At 42.4% G+C, this 23643-nt stretch overlaps 1 protein-coding gene across 1 annotated transcript in view; it reads right to left on the bottom strand.

Annotated features, from left to right (window-relative positions):
• Nucleotides 1–23643, bottom strand: part of PDE7A (phosphodiesterase 7A) — a 97160-nt gene that overhangs the window by 30560 nt on the left and 42957 nt on the right. Inside the window, exon 2 of the mRNA XM_075826173.1 lies at nucleotides 8038–8098. Coding sequence (XP_075682288.1) covers nucleotides 8038–8098 — 61 coding nt within the window. The remainder of the gene's footprint in view (nucleotides 1–8037; nucleotides 8099–23643) is intronic.

Below are 23643 nucleotides of genomic sequence, written 5' to 3'. Positions count from 1 at the left end.
TATTAAAGTCCCTTAGTGGGACTAGTAAAAAAAAGTAAACAAGAAGTTTAAAGTGGAATTTTTTTTTTAATGAAAACCCACTTTTTCCCCTTACAAAAAGCTTTATTATTAAAAAACAAAATAAAGTAAAAAAGTTACACATATTTGGTATCGCCGCGTCCGTAACGACCCCAACTATAAACTTATTACATCATTTAACCCGCAAGGTGAACGTCGCAAAAAATAAAATAAAAAAATCATACAAAAATTGCTGTTTTCTTTGAATCCAGCCTTAAAAAAAATGTGATAAAAAGTGATCAAAAAGTCGCATCTACTCCAAAATAGTACCGATAAAAACTACAAGTCGTCCCGCAAAAAAAAAACCCTCATACAACTGCAAAAAAGTTATGGCTCAAATATGGAGACACAAAAACAAAATAATTTGGTATCGTTGCTATCACAACAACCCGCTGAATAAAGTTGTGTTATTTATACCACACGGTAAACGGCGTAAATTTAGGACACAAAAAAGTGTGGTAAAATTGCAGTTTTTTTTCTATTCCCCTAAAAAAAAAAGTTAATAAAAGTTAATCAATAAATTCTATGTACTCCAAAATGGTGCTATTAAAAAGTACAATTTGTCCCGCAAAAAACAAGACCTTATACAGCTATGTCGACGCAAAAATAAAAAAGTTATAGCTCTTTGAATGAGGCAATGGAAAAACTTAAAAAATGGCTTGGTCATTAAAGAGGCTCTGTCACCAGATTTTGCAGCCCCTATCTGCTATTGCAGCAAATCGGCGCTGCAATGTAGATTACAGTAACGTTTTTATTTTTAAAAAACGAGCATTTTTGGCCAAGTTATGACTATTTTTGTAGTTATGCAAATGAGGCTTGCAAAAGTACAACTGGGCGTGTTGAAAAGTAAAAGTACAACTGGGCGTGTATTATGTGCGTACATCGGGGCGTGTTTACTACTTTCACTAGCTGGGCGTTCTGATGAGAAGTATCATCCACTTCTCTTCAGAACGCCCAGCTTCTGGCAGTGCAGACACAGCCGTGTTCTCGAGAGATCACGCTGTGTCGTCACTCACAGGTCCTGCATCGTGTCAGACGAGCGAGGACACCGGCACCAGAGGCTACAGATGATTCTGCAGCAGCATCGGCGTTAGCAGGTAAGTCGATGTAGCTACTTACCTGCAAACGCTGATGCAGAATCAACTGTAGCCTCTGGTGCCGATGTGTCCTCGCTCGTCTGACACGATGCAGGACCTGTGAGTGACGTCACAGCGTGATCTGGCAGAAGCTGGGCGTTCTGAAGAGAAGTGGATGATACTTCTCGTCAGAGCGCCCAGCTAGTAAAAGTAGTAAAAACACCCCGATGTACGCACATAATACACGCCCCGATGTACGCACCTAATACACGCCCAGTTGGACTTTTACTTTTAAACACACCCACTTGGACTTTTGCAAGCCTCATTTGCATAACTACAAAAATGGTCATAACTTGGCCAAAAATGCTCGTGTTTTAAAAATAAAAAAGTTACTGTAATCTACATTGCAGCGCCGATCTGCTGCAATAGCAGATAGGGGTTGCAAAATCTGGTGACAGAGCCTCTTTAAGGTTTAAAATAGGCTGGTCATTAAGGGGTTAAGTCAATAGGTGAGGCGCAAAAAAAAAAAAAAGAGAAGAGAATGGACATTTCTTCAGCAGTCTTCCTGCTGGTTGCAAATGCAAACAACAAATTCTTCCCAGAAATCTCGGCCACAGTGAATTTTACATTGCAGACTATACACGACATAGAGTGTTATATGTTAGGGCTTTATGTTCACCACACTTTTTCCCGGGCAAACAAAGCCTGAACACAGTGTGAACATAGCCTTAGCGTGTCACTATCCTCTGATTCATGGTTTTATCCATTATGATTTATAATCAATCAGGCATTGAATTTCCTATTGAATTCATGTTTCGACACAGCAGCCTACGAAGGAGGTTCAGGACTTCCTCAGATTCTCTACAGACAGTTCAGCTAAGCTGATGATTGACATTCATGGAACATTTATTTGATATGCCAAAAATGTCAGAACTGAGGGTCTGACGACAGGGACTCGCACTGATCCGGAGAATGGTGGTACATGCTTGGTGGTTTTCTTACGTGCCATAGACGACAAAGGACAGTGACTGCGCGTGCACCGACCACTCTCCACTGTATGGGATGACGTTTTTCTGGATCCCCTTTGAAAATGCAAGGAGGCATCTGATTGTTCTGGACAACAATTATTATTAGGGGGCCGATGTGTCAGTCCCGTACGATCTGCTAATGCTTACTGTGCATTAGGATTGTCCATCCAGCCGTACAGCATGGCATTGTGGGTGTACACATTGCATGTAGACTCTTCTAGGGCAGATACACCTACACACAAACCAATTTATGTTGCTTCAACTTAGTTTAGTCATGAAATCTATCCAAGTGAGTGTTACCCAATTAGAACTTTCCCTCTTTTTGCCATCTGCCAGCGACATCCATATATTATCTATAAGACCCCCTATGTGAGAGAACAGTTAATCTGCTATTACACATGCAAATATAAAACAATAAAGTCTGCAATAAAAAAAAGATGATCTTTAACAGACAATATATTCACGGGGCCAAGTGGTATGAAAATAGTAACATCAACGTCCCCCATGCATGTTGACAACTGGTTGCTATAAAGGTGGAGGCACTACAGAATCTTATCAATGACGTAAGAGAGCCAAAGAGCTACTGGAGATCTCAGATAAGATATAGGCTATTAGAGTCACATCTCGGGTCTCGAAACCTAAAGAGCCTTTTACACACTGGCCGATATTCGGCCGATGCAGCGAGCGCGATCAACGAGACATCGTTGATAGACGCTCGTTTGCTCCTGTCACACAGAGTGTATTTGGACGAGCAGTCGTTACTCCGATCGCTTATCCCCATACGTTATCATAATGTCGGGAGGGAGATGTGCTGCCGACAATGATAATACTTCACTTTTTTTAAATGATACAATCCGCAGATGATCGAGCATTTACTCGTTCATCTGCTGATCTCTGCCCTGTTAATACAGGGCAATTTTCAGGAACGAGCGTTCTATGAATGCTTGTCTGCCCGATAATCGCCCAGTGTAAAAGGGCCTTTAGCCTCTATAAAACCTGTGTCAGCTGGTTGCTAAAATAACAAGGACCTTACGTTTTAGTGACAATGGTCAGGTCCACTGTTGAAACATTATACTAATAAAATAAAGACAAATTAAGTCTGATCAACTTTGACCATATAGCAAAGTCCAGCATCTCAGTCTTTAGTTAGGGGGATCTGCGATATGATAGGTGGAGGAGAAGCAGTTGACTTGGGTTTTCTGGGACTTTAAGGGTATGTGCACACACACTAATTACGTCCGTAATTGACGGACGTATTTCGGCCGCAAGTCCCGGACCGAACACAGTGCAGGGAGCCGGGCTCCTAGCATCATAGTTATGTACGACGCTAGGAGCCCCTGCCTCTCCGTAGAACTACTGTCCCGTAAAGAAAACATGATTACAGTACGGGACAGTTGTCCCGCAGAGAGGCAGGGACTCCTAGCGTCGTACAGAACTACGATGCTAGGAGCCCGGCTCCCTGCACTGAGTTCGGTCCGGGACTGCCGGCCGAAATACGTCCGTCCATTATGGACGTTATTGTGCTCGTGTGAACCCAGCCTAATACTGACGGACCGTCCTTAGGATAGACCATCAATATTTGATCAATGAGGGTTTGACAGTGGGATCAGCAGAATGCAGTATCCCTTCAATGTTTACAAAGGTAAAGCGCCATACATAGAGTTGTGGCTGTGTCTGGTAATGCACCTTCATTCCATTGATGCTGGGGCACCTTCATTCAGCGGATTGACAGAAGTGCCACCGATGACTGTCCTTAGGACAAGTAAACATTAAAGCAGCCTGGAAACTCCTTTAACCCCTTCCCCCTGCTTGCATTCTGGGCCCTAATGACCAAGCCATTTTTTAAGTTTTTCCATCGTCACATTCGAAGAGCTATAACTATTTGATTGTTCCGCCGATGCAGTTGTATGAGGGCTTGTTTTTTTGCGGGAAGACTTGTAGTTTTTATTGGTACCATTTTGGAGTAGATGCGACTTTTTGATCAGTTTTTATCACATTTTTTTAAAGTCAGGATTAACATAAAACAGCAATTTTTCCATTGTTTTTTATTTTATATTTTACGGCGTTCACTGTGCGGGTTAAGTAATGCAATAGATTTATAGTCGGGGTCGTTACGGACGCGGCGATACCAAATATGTGTAACTTTTTTACTTTATTTTGTTTTTTTAATAGTAAAGCAGTTTGCAAGGGGAAAAAGTGGGTTTTTCATTTTTTTTTTTTCACTTTTTTTTTAATTAACTTTATAAAACTTTTTTTTTTACTTTTTTACTAGTCCCACTAGTGGACTTTAATATGCGATTCTGCAATCGCTATTATAATACACTGCAATACTTCTGTATTGCAGTGTATTATGCCTGTCCGTTTAAAACGGACAGGCATCTGCTAGGTCATGCCTCCGGCATGACCTAGCAGGCATTCACTACAGGCAGACCTGGCGGCCTTTATTAGGCCCCCGGCTGCCATCGGAGACACAGACACTCGGCAATCATATTGCCGGGTGTCGGTGGGAGAGAGAGGGAGCTCCCTCCCTCTCTCCAAAACCACTCAGATGCGGTGCACGCTATTGTGCACCGCATCTGAGGGGTTAAACGGGTGAGATCGATACGAATATCGATCTCACCCGGCAGAGCAGGGACGCTCCCAGCCCTCAGCTGCCTCTAGCAGCTGAGAGCAGGGAGATTTGACAGCTCCCTGCTCGGTTTACTTTATTCTAATGCAGCGCCGTGGAATAGCGGCGCTGTAGAATTAATGACCGCCATGAAAAGGCTAATAGGCGGTCATTAAGGGGTTAAAGAGAACCTTTCACCTCCTCATACATGTGCAGCGGAGTGTAGCATGTAATGGGCAGGGCTGCACAAACACTGGGCACTTTAAAAAAAAATTCCACCCTCCTCCGTTATTTAGATATTGGTGCCATTATATTTGGCGCTCGATATTTAAATAACCCCCTGAACTGTCAATTGGGTGTGTAATGGAAAGGGGGCGTGTTACTATGGCTGAGACACTGTCCAATCAGATATGGACAGTGTTACAGCAAGAGCTGGAGAGAGGAGAGCGTGTGCGCTAATGACTATTCAATGTCAGTTATTCATCCCACCAAGAGGATACCAGAGTATATAATTTAGGGATGCACGATGCATCAAAACTTCGATACTGTTTCGATACTCTGCATCCCCAAACGGTTCAATACCGTTATTTCATGTATTTCAATACTTAGCTGTGCGTCCGCACAGCTCAGTATAGTAACACATGAATGTATATGAGAGCGGGGCTGCGGCTGTGTAATGCAGTCATTGCCCCGCTCCTGAGTCCTGATAACAAGTGCGCGCTGTCAGGATGATTTGATGCGGCCGGCGCTGCACTAATGAGCGGCGGCGCTGAAGACAGAACATAGCGAGCGCACTGCAAAACACCCCCCTGTTCTGTCCTCAGTGCCTGTGCCGCCGCTCATTATAGTGCAGCGCCGGCTGCATCACCTCATGCTGACCGCGCGCGCACTTGTTGTCAGGAGCGGGGCAATGGCTGTATTACACAGCCGCAGCCCCGCTCTATAACGGCGGAGATCGGAGAAACCTCTCATCTCCGCCGCTATTCCCCTGAATGCTGCGATCAAAGCCGACCGCAGCATTCAAGGGGAAGTGAGAAGGGGGGATGCCCCTTGGATCGCGTCACAGAAATTCCCTGTGACGCGATTGATGGACATACCATATATGGGCAGAAAGCCCAGGGTCCATTGAAGGACCCCAGGGCTGTCCTACCATATTTCCTGTTGTTAGGGCATACTTAGGTATGTCCTAACAACTTCCTGTGTACTATACGTACACAGGCTAATGTACTGGCATATAGATATATACCAGTACATTAAAGTTTAAAAATAAAGTAATGTTAAATTTTAAAAAAAATACACATACACCTTTTTTACAATAAACATTAAAATAAGTCTCAATACATAAAATATTCACATATTGGGTATTGGTGCGGCCGTAACAACCTGCATCATTTACATCATTTATGATGTGTACGCTGTAAAAAAAATAAAATAAAAACTGCTTTCTATCACTTATTGTGGGGCACGAGGTGTGATGAATTTAACCTCCATGTGCCTCACATTAATAGTAATTAACACCATCATGTACCTTACACATTAACCCATTATGTCTGAAAAACATGCTGGGATTAATTACTATTAATGTGAGGCACATGAAGGTTAAATTCATCATCACACCACGCGCCTCACATCAGAAAACGGAAGAAATATTTTTTATTATTACTGTTGGCAAAGTATCGAAATCGCAATACTAAACGAAGTATCGGTATCGAAGTCCAAATTCTGATATCGTGACATCCCTAATATAATTATCTGCCAGGTTCCCATGGGTAAATGAATATAAATAACGCCGGGTTCCCACGAGTCTGATATTCTGCGTAAAACTATGCAGCTTATCCGACCTAGAACCCGCAGCACATTTCCTCCGAAAAAGCGCACCACATTTTTGGGCGGGAATTTCTGCTGTGGAAAGCAGCACTTAAAAAATAATAAAAAGTTCATACTTGCATAGTCATGGTGACACCCCTCTCTGTTTTCGTGAAGTCCAGCCTCCCGGGCTGACGCTGCAGCCCATCTAACCGCTGCAGCCTGTGATTGGCTGCAGTCAATTGGAATGAAATGTCATCCCAGGAGGCCGGCCTGGAAGAAGAACAGACGAAAGCGTCGTTATGACAATACCCAGATCATTTTTGAGCAAGTTATAAGCAATTTTAGATTTATGCCAATTAGTTTCTTAATAGACAACTGGGCGTTTTTTACCTTTTGACCAATGGGAGTTGTAAAGAGAAGTGTATGACGCTGACCAATCAGCGTAATACACTTCTCTCCATTCATGTCTGTTTGCCTCCAGCCAGAACGCGATGTCTATTCACACTCCTGACCCTTCGGTAAAGTTTTTGTGGGACTTACTCGTATAGCACTCTGTGCGGTCATTCACAGCGTGGTCTCGCGAGATCACACTGTGCTGTGATTAAGTTCCACACAAACTTTACCAAAGTGTTGGGAGTGTGAATAGACATCGCGTCCTGGCTGGAGGCAATGTCTATAATACAAGACATTTTAGTAAAGTTAATGTGGATTTATGTGACAGCACAGCGTGATCTCGCGAGATCACGCTGTGCTGAGTACAAATGGACATGAATGGAGAGAAGTGTATGACGCCGATTGGTCACTGGTTGGTCAGCGTCATACACTTCTCTTCACAACAGTTGTCTATTAAGAAACTAATTAGTATAAATCTAAAATTGCTCATAACTTGCTCAAAAATGATCGTTTGTCAAAATAAAAACCACTGCTGTTATCTACATTACAACGCCAATCAGATTATGTAGGAGATAGGGCACTTATAATCTGGTGACAGAGCCTCTTTAATATCCGCACCGCAGGTCAATTTACGAATGTTTTCTCTGCGTTTTCTGAATCTTATTCACTTTGCTGCTGCTGTGGAATGCTGTGGAATCTCCGCAGCGCTTAGGCTACGTGGGATACCAGCCTTACTGCTGAGGTTCAATATTATATATGGGGAGCAACCATTTCTGGCTGGGGAGGGGTAGACCACAGTGTTCCTTCCTCAAGGAGATGATTAGGATTAGTGACTAGGATTCCAGAAAAATGTCTGCCCCATGATAACTACTTTATCTCACGTATTTCCGGTTTCAAAAACCTCCTAAAAATGACCAGCCTTCACATATAAAATGACTACATGTATGACAAACATCCCATGATCTGAAGCAGCAACTTTATGGATGACTAAAGGTAAAATTCATATTCTTCATTATAGCATCCACGGTTTTGGAGGATCTTTATTTTTATTGTTTAACATGCTTACCTAGCATACGAATGTACAAAGCAGTTTGGTCAGAACTGTCATACGAAATAGCCCCACGTCTCTGAAAAAAACAAACAAAAAAAACGGAAATATTATTATGCAGAAGATTTACAATTTACCATTGTCAAAAATACATAACAGGACATGTTCACACTATGTGGTTAGTCATGGTTGTGCACCAATATTCATAAACACAGTGTGAACAGAGCCCTATAAAAGAAGAGCACTATACACCTAAAGTCCACAGCATTATAAAACGCAAATCTTATCAAATAAAAAAGTACTGCGTTTACAAATGTATCTGGATGACCTAATAACTGGTCTGTAGATTTCATTTTAAAACAATACATTCACTCGCTCTTCAGCCCGATTTATCGTCCCACGGCAAATGTAGAAATATTTTTTATTAAAAAAAGAATTCACAAGACAGAGCCCCTAGTGTTAAAGGACACACTATTATGGTGAGTCCAGGGCTTGTGGGGCGGTGCATGACGGAATATATACATTTTAAAGCACGTATAGAAATAAGATGCGATTATTTAAAGCAAAAAAAATATGTCTTTATTTTTTTAGGTATACAAACAACACTATGGCAATAGTACAAAACGCGTCACCTAATATGCTGGAGTCCTTTTTTTTCAGAAAGTCCGGTAAGACATCTCTTTTCCTGGATAGATAAGAGTTAGGATTTCGGCAGAGACCCACGTAGAGGAACAGTCGGTGTCTTGCTACGACATTTCGGGGCTCCGCCCCCTTTCTCAAGCAATGCTTCTGACGCTTGAGAAACGGGACAGACCCTTGAAACGTCGCACCAGTCTTAGCCAAACGCCGACTGTTCCTCCAGGTGGGTCTCTGCCGAAGTCCTAACCGTTATCTATCCGGGGAAAAAAAAAAAGAGAGATCTTTTACCGGACTTTCTGAAGAAAAAAAAATAAGGACTCCAGCATATTGGGTGACAGATTTTGTACTTTTATACACTATTGCCATAGTGTTGTTTGTATACCACATGAAAAATACCAAGAAAAACATTTTGCTTAAAAAGTAATCGTATCTTTCTATACGTTCTTTAAAATGTATATATTCCGTTTACTTGAGATACTGAATGCATCCCTTTAGCACGCTACGCCCCTATGCTGGTCTAAATAAGGTCTACTTACTACTTCTTTTCAGGGGCGGTGCATGACACCACAGTGAGAATCCCTTTGTCATGCTCCACCCCCACAGTATGCATAGCACGGTGTATTAATATTGCATCGGACTACGAGCTAATGTGTATGGCACTAGCCCAACAGGCCAGATCCTGAATTCCCTCAGAGGCCGAATCTCTTCTCCTAATTAAACATGCATGGTCATCCAGTTGGAGTGTGCGAGTTTATAGGGCAGTTGTGAGAGATCGTATGGCTGACATATTGCTAATGTGTGTATGGGCAGCTTTAGAGCATCTACGAAATAACCCAACCAACGTGAAGCCAGTGGGTGCATCCGCTATATACGTGTATACATAGTGGTAACTTCCGCATGTGTAGTCTCATTCAACATACTGTATTTCATCAATGTTTTTAACAACAGGGTCGTTTCCATTAAACACAATAGTTTTTTTACAAGCTGAATTCACACTAAGGCCTTATTCAGACGAGCGTATTTCCAGTCCGTGTGCTGTCCGTTTTTTTCACGGAAACCACACGGACCTATGAAAGTCAATGGGGCTATTCAGACATATGTTCCGTGAAACCCACTGCATGTCCTATTTTGGTGCGTTTTTGCGCACCACGCAGCCCATTGAAGTCAAAGGGTGCGTGAGAAAAACGGTGAGACTACATCTGTGTGGTGTGCGTATTTTTCACGCACTAGTTGCTAAAGACATGATGAGGAGAAAAAACACCGCCTTCAGGTTTTTGTTTTTTTTGCCAACGCAAAAACCGCAAGAATTTTTTTTTTAATGCGCGTATAAAAAACTGACACGTTCGTGTGAATCTAGCCTAATGCTGATGTGTCTTCTGCGTGAAATCTCCGCCATGTTGTTTATTTACAAAGGATCTACAATAAGTATTTTATTAATTTTGGTTTTCAGAAACATACAGCCCAGCTATATAGCAGTTATAGTTGCATAGTATGTTGCGCTGTCCACATTTGTGTTGGAGCCTCAAAAATGACAAAAAAAAAACGACGCAGATGTGAACAGAGCGTAACTGTACAGACGCACGGATTTGGTTGCAGAGTTCACACAGATTTGGTTGCAGATCTCATCATTTTGCATTACAAAGGGTAAAATTTGCAATAAAAATCAGCAACAAATCCGCAATGTGTGAACTCAGCCTGTAAACAAATCATTTGAAGTTCCAGTTATGTATGGAAACCTTAAAAAGGCATGTTTAAGATAACCACCGCAGATGAAATTATCACGGGATGGCAACTTTTTCTGGCACAAACCGTGGTCTCGGGGAAATCCCATATTAATAGGATTGTATCGCAGCGAATTCCCTGTGATGAGACAATCCCATTAACGTAGATTGCTGATTGTTTGTAAACCAATTTTCATCAATATAGTCATTAAACGGCAACATGAATGGATGCATAAAACAAATAGGCAAGATTAGATAAGACAACAGCTAGGGAAGGAAAATGACTGAACACAAGTTGTATTGTTACATACAGTAAATACAATAAAAGAAGGCTGCTCCAACAGATGTTTGCACTCGCAGATGGTCAGGATTTACAACTCTAGAAAATGACTGTATAGAACCATATAAAACCCTACAAACTTACTATCGAGCGAGATTCTGCCCCCCCCCCCCCCCTCCTAATTTAATGATAATGCCAGGGGAGAGACGGAGGCCCTAAATAAATCTACACAGGGGGAGGGTGGCCCTCTTACCGATTAGGCCCTAGCACCCGCAGGAGTTGCCTGTATGGTATATACGTATACGAGTACTAAACTGTGACAGCGTTCAGTATATGTACATGGCTGCCATGGGACAACTGGTGTTATAGAGAAGCTGCCATGTAAACATATTCCATTACAGGATTTCACCATCTGCCAGACTTAACATTAATTCCAGTAGATCACCCCCTTTTCTTGTAAACAATTTTAGTCAGGTAATATCACACACGCGCACGCACACACGCTCTAGAACTTCTGTAAGATTTTAGTCTACATCTTCTGTATACAGAGCGGTCTGCATGTTACATGGATGATTCACGTGACTTCTAGCGTTATATTCTCCCACCTTGGAAGTGATCCACTTGATAATTATCAGAGCTATTGACCAGAGTAATGCAATTCCCATCAAGTCACACAAAACGCTGCATCACAGCCGGTTTCCGTACCTCGGGCAACAGGAACAGGCTCTCCGGGCTCCCTAAGGGACAGGCAATCTGTGACATTACATGGAGTGGCTCCCAGGGACTTGAGCTTCAAGCCTAACTAACACTGCAGTCACCTGATAACTGTGGGCACCACCGTCTCCTAGCACTGTACCCAGGCTGGCATCAACCAGAACCAACATTACAGAGCTGAACTTTTCACACCACATAAAATACAACAATTATTCGTTAAAGAAAAAACTTTTACAAACAAATCTGCTCTCTTTGTTCCCTCCCAGTGTAAAGAACCTTCAGAATTATCCAGGCTGCAGAACACTTTAGGACTTTAGGATTATGAAAAAACAACCCAAACTTTTATCATCGGTCAAAGCCTTTTATTTATCACGAACGGTTGATCTCAAAAGTTCAGATGGTTGCAAATAAACTACATGGTGGTTTTGCAGCACAGGCTTGTTGCTTTCCTTCATGTATAAAAATGTTGGAGGAGAAGCTTCCGGTATTGTACGGCAGGTTATCTAGAACATCAAAATTATCCGATCTGCCGGCTGCGTCTCTCGCCATCAGAATTAAACTTCTGGATGGAGGTGTAGCAGAGGCAATATTGGGAGGAAGAATCTCCAACTTTTAACCCAATGTTTCAAATTGCTTATCCCTGGAGAGTATCATGCATTAAGAGGAGCATTCCCACAACATTTTTTATTCTCTGGCTTGTTGGAAAGGCACATTATGTAAACTGTGGTGAAGGTGGCTGTATTTGTGAGTTATCCACTCCCTTCCGGTCCTCCGCTGTGTCATGTGACCAGTAATAGTAGGACTCTCCATCTGCCACAGCGTCTCACGTGTGGACAGGAAGTCAGCTTCGCCATTCATTCCCATAAGACTCACATCGAGGCCAACGGATTCTATTTTCATCTACGTTTGACCCATTATAGTCTATGTATACACCGAGCTGTACGTTTCAATACTTTTTTAGAGTTTTAAAACGTATACGCTTAGCGGACAGCACAAACGCGATGTGAATGGGGTCTCTTCAGTAGGGGTGGTGAGCTTGTGAATACAGTGGATATAAAAAGTCTGCACACCCCTGTTAAAATGCCAGGATTTTGTCATGTCAAAAAAATCAGTACAAGATGAATCATTTCAGAACTCTTTCCACCTTTAATGTGACCCATAATCTATACAATTCCATTGAAAAACAAAAATAATTTAAAGGGGAAAAATAAAAGCAACAAAACTACATAAGTGTGAACACCCTCTTATGATTGGCTAATTCTGAACACAACCACTCCCCAATCACACTTAGACAACCTTTCACCTGCTCATACATGTGCAGCATGGAACAGGCAGGGTTTCACAAACACTGCCTCACTTTACATTTTTTTTCCTATCTTCCTCCGTTATTTACATATCGGTGCCGTTATATTTGCCACCCGATATGTAAACTGTCAACGGGACGTTTCTATCTAACTAAATGGCAAGGGGGCGTGATCTCTTCGCTCTGACACTGTCCAATCCGCTACAGACAGTGTCAAGCGGGCTTGCGCGGTGTTCCCTCCTGCAAGAACACACAGACAGAGAGAGCTCTCTGCAGAACCACCAGCCTGTGTGGGCATGCTCAGTAGATACAGTAGTCTCTTTAAAGAGGCTCTGTCACCAGATTTTGCAACCCCTATCTGCTATTGCAACAGATCGGCGCTGCAATGTAGATTACAGTAACGTTTTTATTTTTAAAAAACGAGCATTTTTGGCCAAGTTATGACCATTTTTGTATTTATGCAAATGAGGTTTGCAAAAGTACAACTGGGCGTGTTGAAAAGTAAAAGTCCAACTGGGCGTGTATTATGTGCGTACATCGGGGCGTGTTTACTACTTTTACTAGCTGGGCGTTGTGTATAGAAGTATCATCCACTTCTCTTCAGAACGCCCAGCTTCTGGCAGTGCAGACACAGCGTGTTCTCGAGAGATCACGCTGTGACGTCACTCACAGGTCCTGCATCGTGTCGGACGAGCGAGGACACATCGGCACCAGAGGCTACAGTTGATTCTGCAGAAGCATCGGCGTTTGCAGGTAAGTAGCTATATCGACTTACCTGCAAACGCTGATGCTGCTGCAGAATCAACTGTAGCCTCTGGTGCCGATGTGGCCGACACTATGCAGGACCTGTGAGTGACGTCACAGATCTGCACTGTCAGAAGCTGGGCGTTCTGAAGAGAAGAGGATGTTACTTCTCTTCAGAGCGCCCAGCTAGTAAAAGTATTAAAAACGCCCCGATGTACACACATAATACACGCCCACTTGGACTTGTACTTTTAAACACACCCACTTGGACTTTTGCAAGCCTCATTTGCATAACTACAAAAATGGTCATAACTTGGCCAAAAATGCTCGTTTTTTAAAAATAAAACCGTTACTGTAATCTACATTGCAGCGCCTATCTGCTGCAATAGCAGATAGGGGTTGCAAAATCTGGTGACAGAGCCTCTTTAAGAAGCCTTAGCCAGTTGGTTCCCCCTTTGCAGCTAAAACAGCTTCCACTCTTGTGGGAAGACTTTCTACAAGATTTAGGAGTGTGTCTGTGGGAATTTTTGCCCATTCATCCAGAAGGGCATTTGTGAGGTCAGACAGTAATGTTGGATAAGAGGTCCTGGCTCACAATCTCCATTTTAGTTCATCCTAAAGGTGTTGGATGGGGTTGAGGTCAGGGCTCTGTGTGGCCCAGTCAAGTTCTTCTACATCAACCTCCCCCAACCATGCCTCTATGGATCTTGCTTTGTGCACTGGGGCAAGGTCATGCTGGAACAGAAAAAAGCCTTCCCCAAACTGTTCCCATAAAGTTAGAAGCATACAATTGTTCACATCGTCTTGGTATGCTGAAGCATTAAGTTTTCCCTTCACTGGAATTAAGGTGCCTAGGGCAACCCCTGAAAAACTAGCAACCCCATAGAATTCTCTCCTCCACCAAACTTTAGAGTTGGCACAATGCAGACAGACAGGTAATGTTCTCCAGGCATTCCCCAAACCCAGACATGTCCATCAGATTGCCAAATAGAAGTGTGATTGATAACTACACAGAACACATTTCCACTCTCCAGAGTCCAGTGGCGGCTGCTTTACACCACTCCATACGATGCTTGGCATTGTGCTTGGTGATGTAAGGCTTGCATGCAGCCGCTCCGCCATGGAAACCCTGCCATAAAGCTGCAGGGGCAGAGTTTTTGTGCGGACGTTAATGCCAGAGGAGGTTTGGAGCTCTGCAGTTGAGTCAGCAGTGTGTTGGTGACTTTTGTGCACTATGGGCCTCAGCACTCGATGACGCCGCTCTGTAACGTTACATTGCCTCCCACTTTACAGCTAAGTTGCGGTGTTTCCTAAACGCTTCCACTTTGTAATAATACCACTTACAGTTGATCGTGGAATATCTAGGAGGGAAGAAATTACACAAACTGACTTGTTTGCTATGATGCTATTACAGTACCACGCTGGAATTCAGTGATCTCTTTAGAACAACCCATTATTTCACAAATGTTTGTAAAGGCAAAGGAACTGAATGAAACAGCTGAATAGAATGATCAAGAGGTGTCGCAATAGTTTTGTCTATATAGTGTATGTAAGGCTTCGTTCACATCTGCGCTATGGCTCCGTTCAAACAGAGCTTTCCGTCAGAACGGAGCCCAGACAGACACAAACCATAAGTTTCAGTTTCCATCACCATTGATTTCAATGGTGACTGATCCGGTGCTGGTTTCCGATTGTCTCCGTTGTGCAAGAGGTCCGTCGTTTTGACGGAATCAACACCGTAGTAGACTACGCTATTCAGTCCGTCAAAACTACTGAACCTTGCACAACAGAGATAAACGGAAACCATTGGCACCGGATCCGTCACCATTGAAATCAATGGTGATGGAAATGGAAAGCTATGGTTTCAGTTTGTGTGTGTCAGCGCTGCGTTCCGACGGAAAGCTCCGACGGAACGTGGGAACGGAGCCCTAGCGCAAATGTGAATGAAGGATTACCTGCCATGGGAATGGACCCCATCTTTCGTTTTGTATGCTGGTCTCAGGTGCCTTAAACGTCTGGTAAAGGCTTGGATTGGCAAGGGTGCTTTATTGTTTGCACAATGTCTGGCTAGAGAACAAGACTACTGTGTTATATATTTGCACAATGTTTGCATATCAGGAGCATACACAATGAGCATCCATAATATATCCCAAAAATTCCCTACGAGCGCAGTTCGGGGCAATGAATGATTAACTGGTTATCTGGACAGTAGTAAACACTCCTATTGGGTTGTGATATTTACCCTAAATCATGGGGTAAAACAATAGTACATGGCCTGTGATGACCTTGAGCATACAACGATGCACTAAAAGTCTACAACGTCTGTTTACTCTCATAAAACAGGGACAAGAGAAGGACTTCATCTTTCAACCTGTCAACGCACCTGTAACAGTGTACACAAAGTAATAGGTGCGGGAGGACATCAAAAACCTGCAAATACTTAACACATCTACAACTGCGTATACTGTGTTAATCCATTTATTGTAGTAATAGCACCTGGTCTCCAAAATGAATGAAATGTCGCCAATGCCCCCAGTTACCAGGGTTTATGATCAGTAAACATTTTGGGCAATTGTTCATTCATATGAAGACTATCAAGGTCAAAACTAAAAAAGGTATGGGCAGTGGCACATGCTGGATTGAATATAAAATGTTGCCTTAAAGAGGCTCTGTCACCAGATTATAAGTGCCCTATCTCTTACATAATGTGATTGGCGCTGTAATGTAGGGGTATATATATATATATATATATATATATATATATATATATATATACATACATACATACATACATACACACATCGCAAAACAGAAGATCCAGCAGCACCGGATAGAGCTGTGGTTGCAAGCCCAAGGGAGCAGACCAAGTTCCGTGTGTGTGTGTGTATGTATATATATATATATATATATATATATATATATATATATATATATATATATATATATATAGTGCACTTGGTCATTGTATTTATGCTCGAGAAAGACCCAGTTAGGGTATGTTCACACGCAGTAGCAAAATAAGTCTGAAATTACGGAGCTGTTTTCGCCTGAAAACAGTGCCAGATTTTCAGACGTTTAACAACTCGCGTTTTTCACTGCGGATTTTACGGACGCTATTGGAGCGATTTTTCAATGGAGTCAATGAAAAACGGCTCCAAAAACATCCCAAGAAGTGACATGCACTTTTTTGACGCGGGCGTCTTTTTATGCGCCGTCTTTTGACAGTGACGCGTAAAATTACACCTCGTGGGAACAGAACATCGTAAAACCCATTGAAAGCAATGGGCAGATGTTTGTAGGCGTAATGGAGCAGTTTTTTTTTTCAGGCGTAAAACTAGCGAATTACGTCTGAAAATAGGCCGTGTGAACATATCCTTAGGGTTGAAACATTGCAAGGTCATGCTTGGTGAATAAATAAGAACACTTTTTCAACTAGAGTGCAGCAGTCGTGCTCTTTTTTTCATGAACTGATGATGTAGTGTATGCGTCAATAGCGTACAGATGACTAAGTTTATCTTCTGTTGTAATCACAGTCATGTTGGATAAAAGCTCGGGATCAGCAGGGTAAATAATAAGCTACAACCCTCACATTCTAGCATTTAGAGTATCCGCAAGACCAGACGCAATCCTACAGAGGGAGCTCACTCACTGAAAGCAACGAAGACTTAAAGGGAAGGCATCATGATTTTTTTTATTTTATTGCTTTTAATAAAATATAAAACAAAAACGTTATTTATTAGTGTTGTCACGTTCTAATTTTTACTGTGTTAAAACTTTTACTTCTCTATGGGGGCTGCGGCGCTCCCACACAGACCAAAACTAAGCTCGTTCGCAGAGCGAAATCCAGCACCATTTTCATGTGGACCGGAAGCCGCTGCCGGACAGTAAGATGACGACTTCCGACCGCGGCTTCCGGCCATAGGTTCAGGTGCAAGGAATACGAGCGTAGCCAGCGGAGGCAGCAGGTAATTTATGTTCGTGTATGTGATGTTATGTTCGAGTATGTGATGTGTGCATTTATTATGTTCATGTTATACTGTCTGCTGAGCACTGTACCTAATCCTCCTACACCGTGCAGTCGCTCAGAAAATGGCGGCACAGTGTAGGAGGTTTGAAGATTCAAAACCTTCCTTCTCCTGGCACTAGCCAGAAGAAGGGAGGGGGGGGGGATTGTGTGAGGACACTAGAGGAGAGTGTGTCCACCCCAAATTTGCAGCATAAACAAATTAGGTTGTTTTACCACAGTGACCATGCTGCAATTTTGTGAACTGCTCCCTCTTGTGCCCAGCACATGGAAATGTTATAAAGTAGAATCTAATTTATAATATTTCCTGACTTGTGAAAAAATGAAAAAAATGTGTAATCACTCAAATACTAATTGTTTAACTGAAAAAAAAAAATATATATGTATATATATATATATATATAAAATCATTTCTAGCAACACATTCCCTTTAAAGGCTAGGATTAAAAAAAAAAAAAAAAAAGTGTGATTAGTGTAACTTTCAAAATACTTATTAAAAATAATTTCTACTTTTTGAGATACAGCTTTGTATTCTGTATGCAGAGCAGCTCTGTAGCGTACGGAGACCTGAATCTGTCAGACCCGCAGGACTGACTCAGTGAAAGCGGACAGAATCCACCTGTAATCTGTCACATGTAAGTTAGATGTGATCGATAGCAGCTCGATCTGCGGACACTGAACGCGCCAGTCCCACGGACCTGACAGATACAGGTTATAGTGCTAGATACAGCTGCTCTGTATACAGGATACAAAGTAGCTCTACCTCAAAACATAAAAATAATTTAGAGAAGTTAAAAAAAAAAATGAGCATTTTGAAAGTTGCACCTATCACAATGACCGACATGAAAAAACGAAAATGAAAATCTGAAAAAGGGCTGCGGCGGGAAGGGGTTAATGAAAACCCTACCACATAAGAAGTCTACCACTCACTAGAAAAGGCAGGCATAAATATGATATATGATCCCGGCACCAACGAGTGCTTGCCTGATAAACTGAACAGATTAGAAGGTTGTGGCACATGACCCGATGACACAACCTGTACCTGTTCTTTTTAAAATGATTTGCTATGTGGCGCAGACAAGTCCTGTCAATGCCTATAGATATATCATGTAGGCACTTTTCTGTTCAGAAGTATTGGCAATGATGGGTAGTAGCTCTGGCATTTCCAGAACTCGTTGCCAAGCAGATCCCAAGAGTCTTGTGCAGCCACACGCGGCAGATTTTGTTGCAGAAATTTTCTGCCACTGAAAATCAGTTCCGTTCATCTGAATGTGGTTGTTTCTGCAGCAGGTGCATGGATTTCTGCCAGCTCCATACGGATGAATTAAACGGATTTTCAGTCACAGACATTTTTGCAACAAGATCTGGTGCATATGACTGCACCCACCGGCCAGGTAACCAAGTAGCGCAAACACTGCGGAATTTCTACAACAGAATTCTGTGTGGAAATTCCGCAGCATTTAGAGTAGCAGCAAACGTAATGAGATTTAGAAAATCTCAAGCCCACGTTGCGGGAAAAAAAATACGCACAAAAGTCATGTGGAAAGTGTTCTGCGGTGCAACTTCCAATTCCGCAGCATGTCCATTTATGCTGTGTGTTCTGTGCGGAGATGCTGCGTGTTTGGCCCATAGACTTCAATGGGGAAAATAAATTCCGCAGCAGAAATGCAGTAAAAACGGTTGGAAATCCGCAGGTACACATACTTTGCTACAATACATTTTTAATACTAAATCCGCAGGAAAACACTCAGCAAAAACGCACTTGGTGCCGATTTCTGTGATAGGTTTACCAGCGGTTTTTAGATTCCGCTGCAGATTTACCTAAACATACCTGTGACGGAAGCCTCAGACAAATGCCACTGTCATACAGTGGAATAAGTCAGTCAAACTCCCATGTTAAAAAACGAATACCACACAGAATACTTTTTTTCTTGGATGCCTCTGAAATAGCGTAGTCCACTAAACAATTTTATACAAACAGTTAAGAAAAACCATGGCAGTATACCGATGTATAGTGGTCTGACAAATGGCATTAGGGCACTCTTGACATCCATCAGGTGAATGGGGCCCTAAAGATACATTCTGCGTATGCACTGGGAGCTTTCCTGGTGAATGCATGTTGTGGCCACTTGGTGGTTTTAACATACACAGTATCGATTTAGCCTACAAGCTGCGCCTGCCATTGCAGCTCCGCTTCATTGAAGTCAGGACAAGAGCAGTGTTGTGTGACAAGACTACTGAGCGCTTCATCCCCGTGTTCTCAGCCGGACTCACACAGGACAGACATTGATCCCAAATCTTAGTCAGTGTTTAGGCTCATACAACCCATTAAGGCCGTGTTCACACAGATTCTGCACCTGAATCCTGACAGAATCCACTCACATTCCACCGACTATGCACATGAATGAGGTATTTTATACCCCTTTGCCAATGCTCAAGAAAATTTCTGTGCGGAATAATGAATGTGTTGCAGATCTCAAAATCTGCAGCAAGTTAATTGTCGCTGATTCACATTGAATAGAGCTATGGGGATCCGGTGGTAAATACGCAGCAGAAATCAGAGCAGCCGCTGCAGATTTCGTCCACATATTTTATGAAAAATCTACGCCGGATTGGCCATAAGCGAGACCTCTGGGATTAAATGGTTTAATGCAAATGTTTGGATTGCCCCCCCCCCCCACTTCTCCAAGTAATGTTTAGTGAGTAAACTGCAGATATTTGCATTAGTAATGTACATAAGAGAAACTTGTGGCTTTCTTTCCAAATATTTATTTTGTCACTCAAATCATAGCATACAGTGACCAGAAAAAAAGGCAAAAGAGTAAAAAGAAACGAAGACAGATGAAGAATGTGTAACTGTACAGTACAACGGTGGACTCCGTACCAGTACCTTCCAGTGAGAACGAGACCAAAGAAGTTAGAAAGTAGTGTGCACAGTATAATGCCGGCCGTCTTAAGTCACACCACAGGAATGAATGGTCAATCCAAACTTATGTTATAAAAGGTCACTCTTTTGGCATACTTTTGGACTGTAAAAATCCTATAGGTACATCACATAAGTTTGCCATATAAGCCTCTATATATTTTCTAACTGTATTGGAAAGCATCGTCAAGAAGTGGAGCCGCAATACTCAGTAGCAGAGTATTCAATGTGTAGGCATATGGCTGTAAACCTCTGGGGCATTACACTCAGTGGCACTCTCCAATGCCCGGTGTGACTAGAGCTAAATACGGTCCGACGCTATAATCTCTACTTTTTCGTCTCATCCAGCATACTCTGGCAGTCCACAAATCTTCACTGGGGGCAGACATACGGTTGACACCTACATGACGAGCAAAGCGACACACCGGATCAACCAGTATTGCAGTCCATACATTGAGCATGTCCAGCCTTACTAACAACAGAATAAATCAGACGGTCGGAGAATCAGTACAGGAGGTGATAAGGAGGTGGGGCAGAGAATATTGGGCACGCGCAGCCAGTGGATTCGGAGGCATGGCAAAAAAAAAAAATAATTATTCACAAACATGCAAAAGGACCATTTTAGACATTATTTCTTTTGAAAACAACTTTCATATTATGACAAATGGATACAGGCCAGAACAAGCAGACCATGGGAGTGCAGATCACTACAATCCACTGTAGAGCTTGTTTACCAAACCTCCAAGGCAAGTAAAAAAAAAAAAAAACAAGATCCTCAGGACAGTTTTATCCCCGTGTTGTGGTATTTGTAAAAAGGAGGGGTAAACCTTGTGCTATCTCACACTATCCAAAGGAGAAAAAGGGATGCGGTCATCATGAACGGGAGTGTGTACGCAAAACGCCAGTCATTGTCCAGGTGTGGTGGGGCGTCAGAAGCGCCACACTCTATAAACTGGAACAATCTCATATTATGCAGAGCATCCAGCAATGGGAGAGGTCACCACTGGTGATGCAAGAGTGGCCAAAACGTACATACATATATACACACACATTTTTTATATATATATCTATATATATATATATATATATATCTATATATATATATATATATATTACACACATATACATACACTTTCAAAATTAGAAGTGTTAATAGGTTTTTTTGATCAATTAACAACTTGCAAAGTGAATGAACAGAAGATAACTCTAAATCAAATCAATATTTGGTGTGACCATCCTTTGCCTTAAAACCAGAATCAATTCTTCTAGGTACACTTGCACAAACTCATTGATTTTGTAGCATTATAGTCAGGTGTATGATTGACCAATAATATCAAACCGATGATCATGATCATCAATTTCGTATGTAGGTTGAAACACACTGAAATGGAAACAGCTGTGTAGGAGGCTTGAAACTAGGGTTGCACGATGCATCGAAATATTGATACTGTTTCGATACTGTGCACCCTCAAAACGGTTCATTCATGTATTTCGATACGAAGCTGTGTATAGTAACACATGAATGTTGTTAGAGCGAGGCTGTGTAATACAGCCATTGCCCCGCTCCTGACAAGTGTGCGCGCGCAGTCAGCATGATGTGATGCGGCCGGCGCTGCACTAATTATTGCCGGCACTGAAGACAGAATATGGCGGGCGCACTACAAAACACCCCAATGTTCTCGGTCTACAGTGCCTGCGCCGCCGCTCATTAGTGCAGTGCCGGCCGTATCACCTCATGCTGATCACACGCGCACACTTGTTGTTCCCCTGAATGCTCCGATCAAAGCTGACCGCAGCATTCATGGGGAAAATGAAAAGTGGGAGGTGCCCTTTGGATCCCATCACAGGGAATCCCTGTGGCGCGATCGAGGGACATACTATATATGGGCAGACAGCCCGTGGTCCATTGAAGGACCCCAGGGCTGTCGGACCATATTTCCTGTTAGGGAATTCTTAGTACACAGGCAGTTGTTAGGACATACCTATCAGTAACTGGCATGTAGATATATGCCAGTACATTAAAGTAAAAAAAAAAAAAAAAAAAAAAGTAAAATGTTAAATAAAAAAATTACACACATTTTTTACAATAAACATTAAAATAAGTCTCAATAAATAAAAAATATACACATATTCAGTATTGTCATGACCATAATAACCTGCAGAACAAATTTATAGCACCATTTATGATGTTTACGCAGTTATAAAATTAAAACTGCTTTCTTTCACTTCTTAAAGGGACAGTGTCATGATTTTTTATTTTATTTAATAAAATATTATATGGACTTTATTTTTTCACACACAATGTTTTTTTTATTAACACTTTCTTAATTTACTGGGGGCTGCCATGTTTTATTTCATCTGTGTATGTGTCTCTTAACGACACATACACAGATGTAATACGGCAGCTATTTTGCATAGGACATAACGAACGGCTCTCGTTCATTGTAGCCCCTGCTTCGGCTATTTCGCAGACGCAGTTCAGAGCGACCCAGCATAGAAGCTGGTTTGTAGGGAGAAAGCCGGTGCCATTATGAAGACTGGCAGCACTGCAAGTAAAGTGTGTGTCTTTGTCTGTCTGTCTCTATCTTTCTCACAACCCCACCCCCACGCGCGTGCAGCTTTCCCCACCCCTCGCGGCCCTCCCTCACCTGCTGTAACTGTATATGTGAGCTCTGCTATACACATGCAGTGTGTGTAGCAGAGCTGTGTGTGTGTGTGTGTGTGTGTGTGTGTGTGTGTGTAGTGTGCACAGAAGAGCTGTGTCCTATTTTTGTGCGGTGGAGTATGCACGGGCGCCGCTGATCCTTCATAGCCGCTTATCAGCTGTTTTGAAGAATCAGCAGCGAGCACCCGCCCCCATACACACCCCCCCCCCCAAACATGCAACTGCACCATACACACAACCCCCCATTGTTCTTTTTTACGCAAAAAGTTTTTTAAAAAAGCGCGTTGTATGTACTAACAGCGCACTTTACCAATTATGCAAATGAAAAGCATAATCAAGCGTTTTATGGCACGTAAAATGCGCCAAAAAAAACACGTCAAACATACGCCGCGTGAACCGGTCAATTGAAAAGTCATTCACTTCACTTTCATCATTCTTAGGGTATGTGCACGCGTAGTGTTTTCAGCTGTTTTTTGGGCCGTAAACGTCTTGAAAAATCGGAAGCAGAACGCCTACAAACATCTGCCCATTGATTTCAATTGGAAAAACGGCGTTCTGTTCCAATGGGGCATTTTTTTACACCTCATTTTCAAAAAACGGCATGTAAAAAG

Source organism: Rhinoderma darwinii, chromosome 5, assembly GCF_050947455.1.
Source record: "Rhinoderma darwinii isolate aRhiDar2 chromosome 5, aRhiDar2.hap1, whole genome shotgun sequence".
Taxonomy (NCBI): domain Eukaryota; kingdom Metazoa; phylum Chordata; class Amphibia; order Anura; family Rhinodermatidae; genus Rhinoderma; species Rhinoderma darwinii.
The sequence above is the reverse complement of the archived record's forward strand: the minus strand, read 5'-3'. Positions and strand labels throughout refer to the sequence as shown.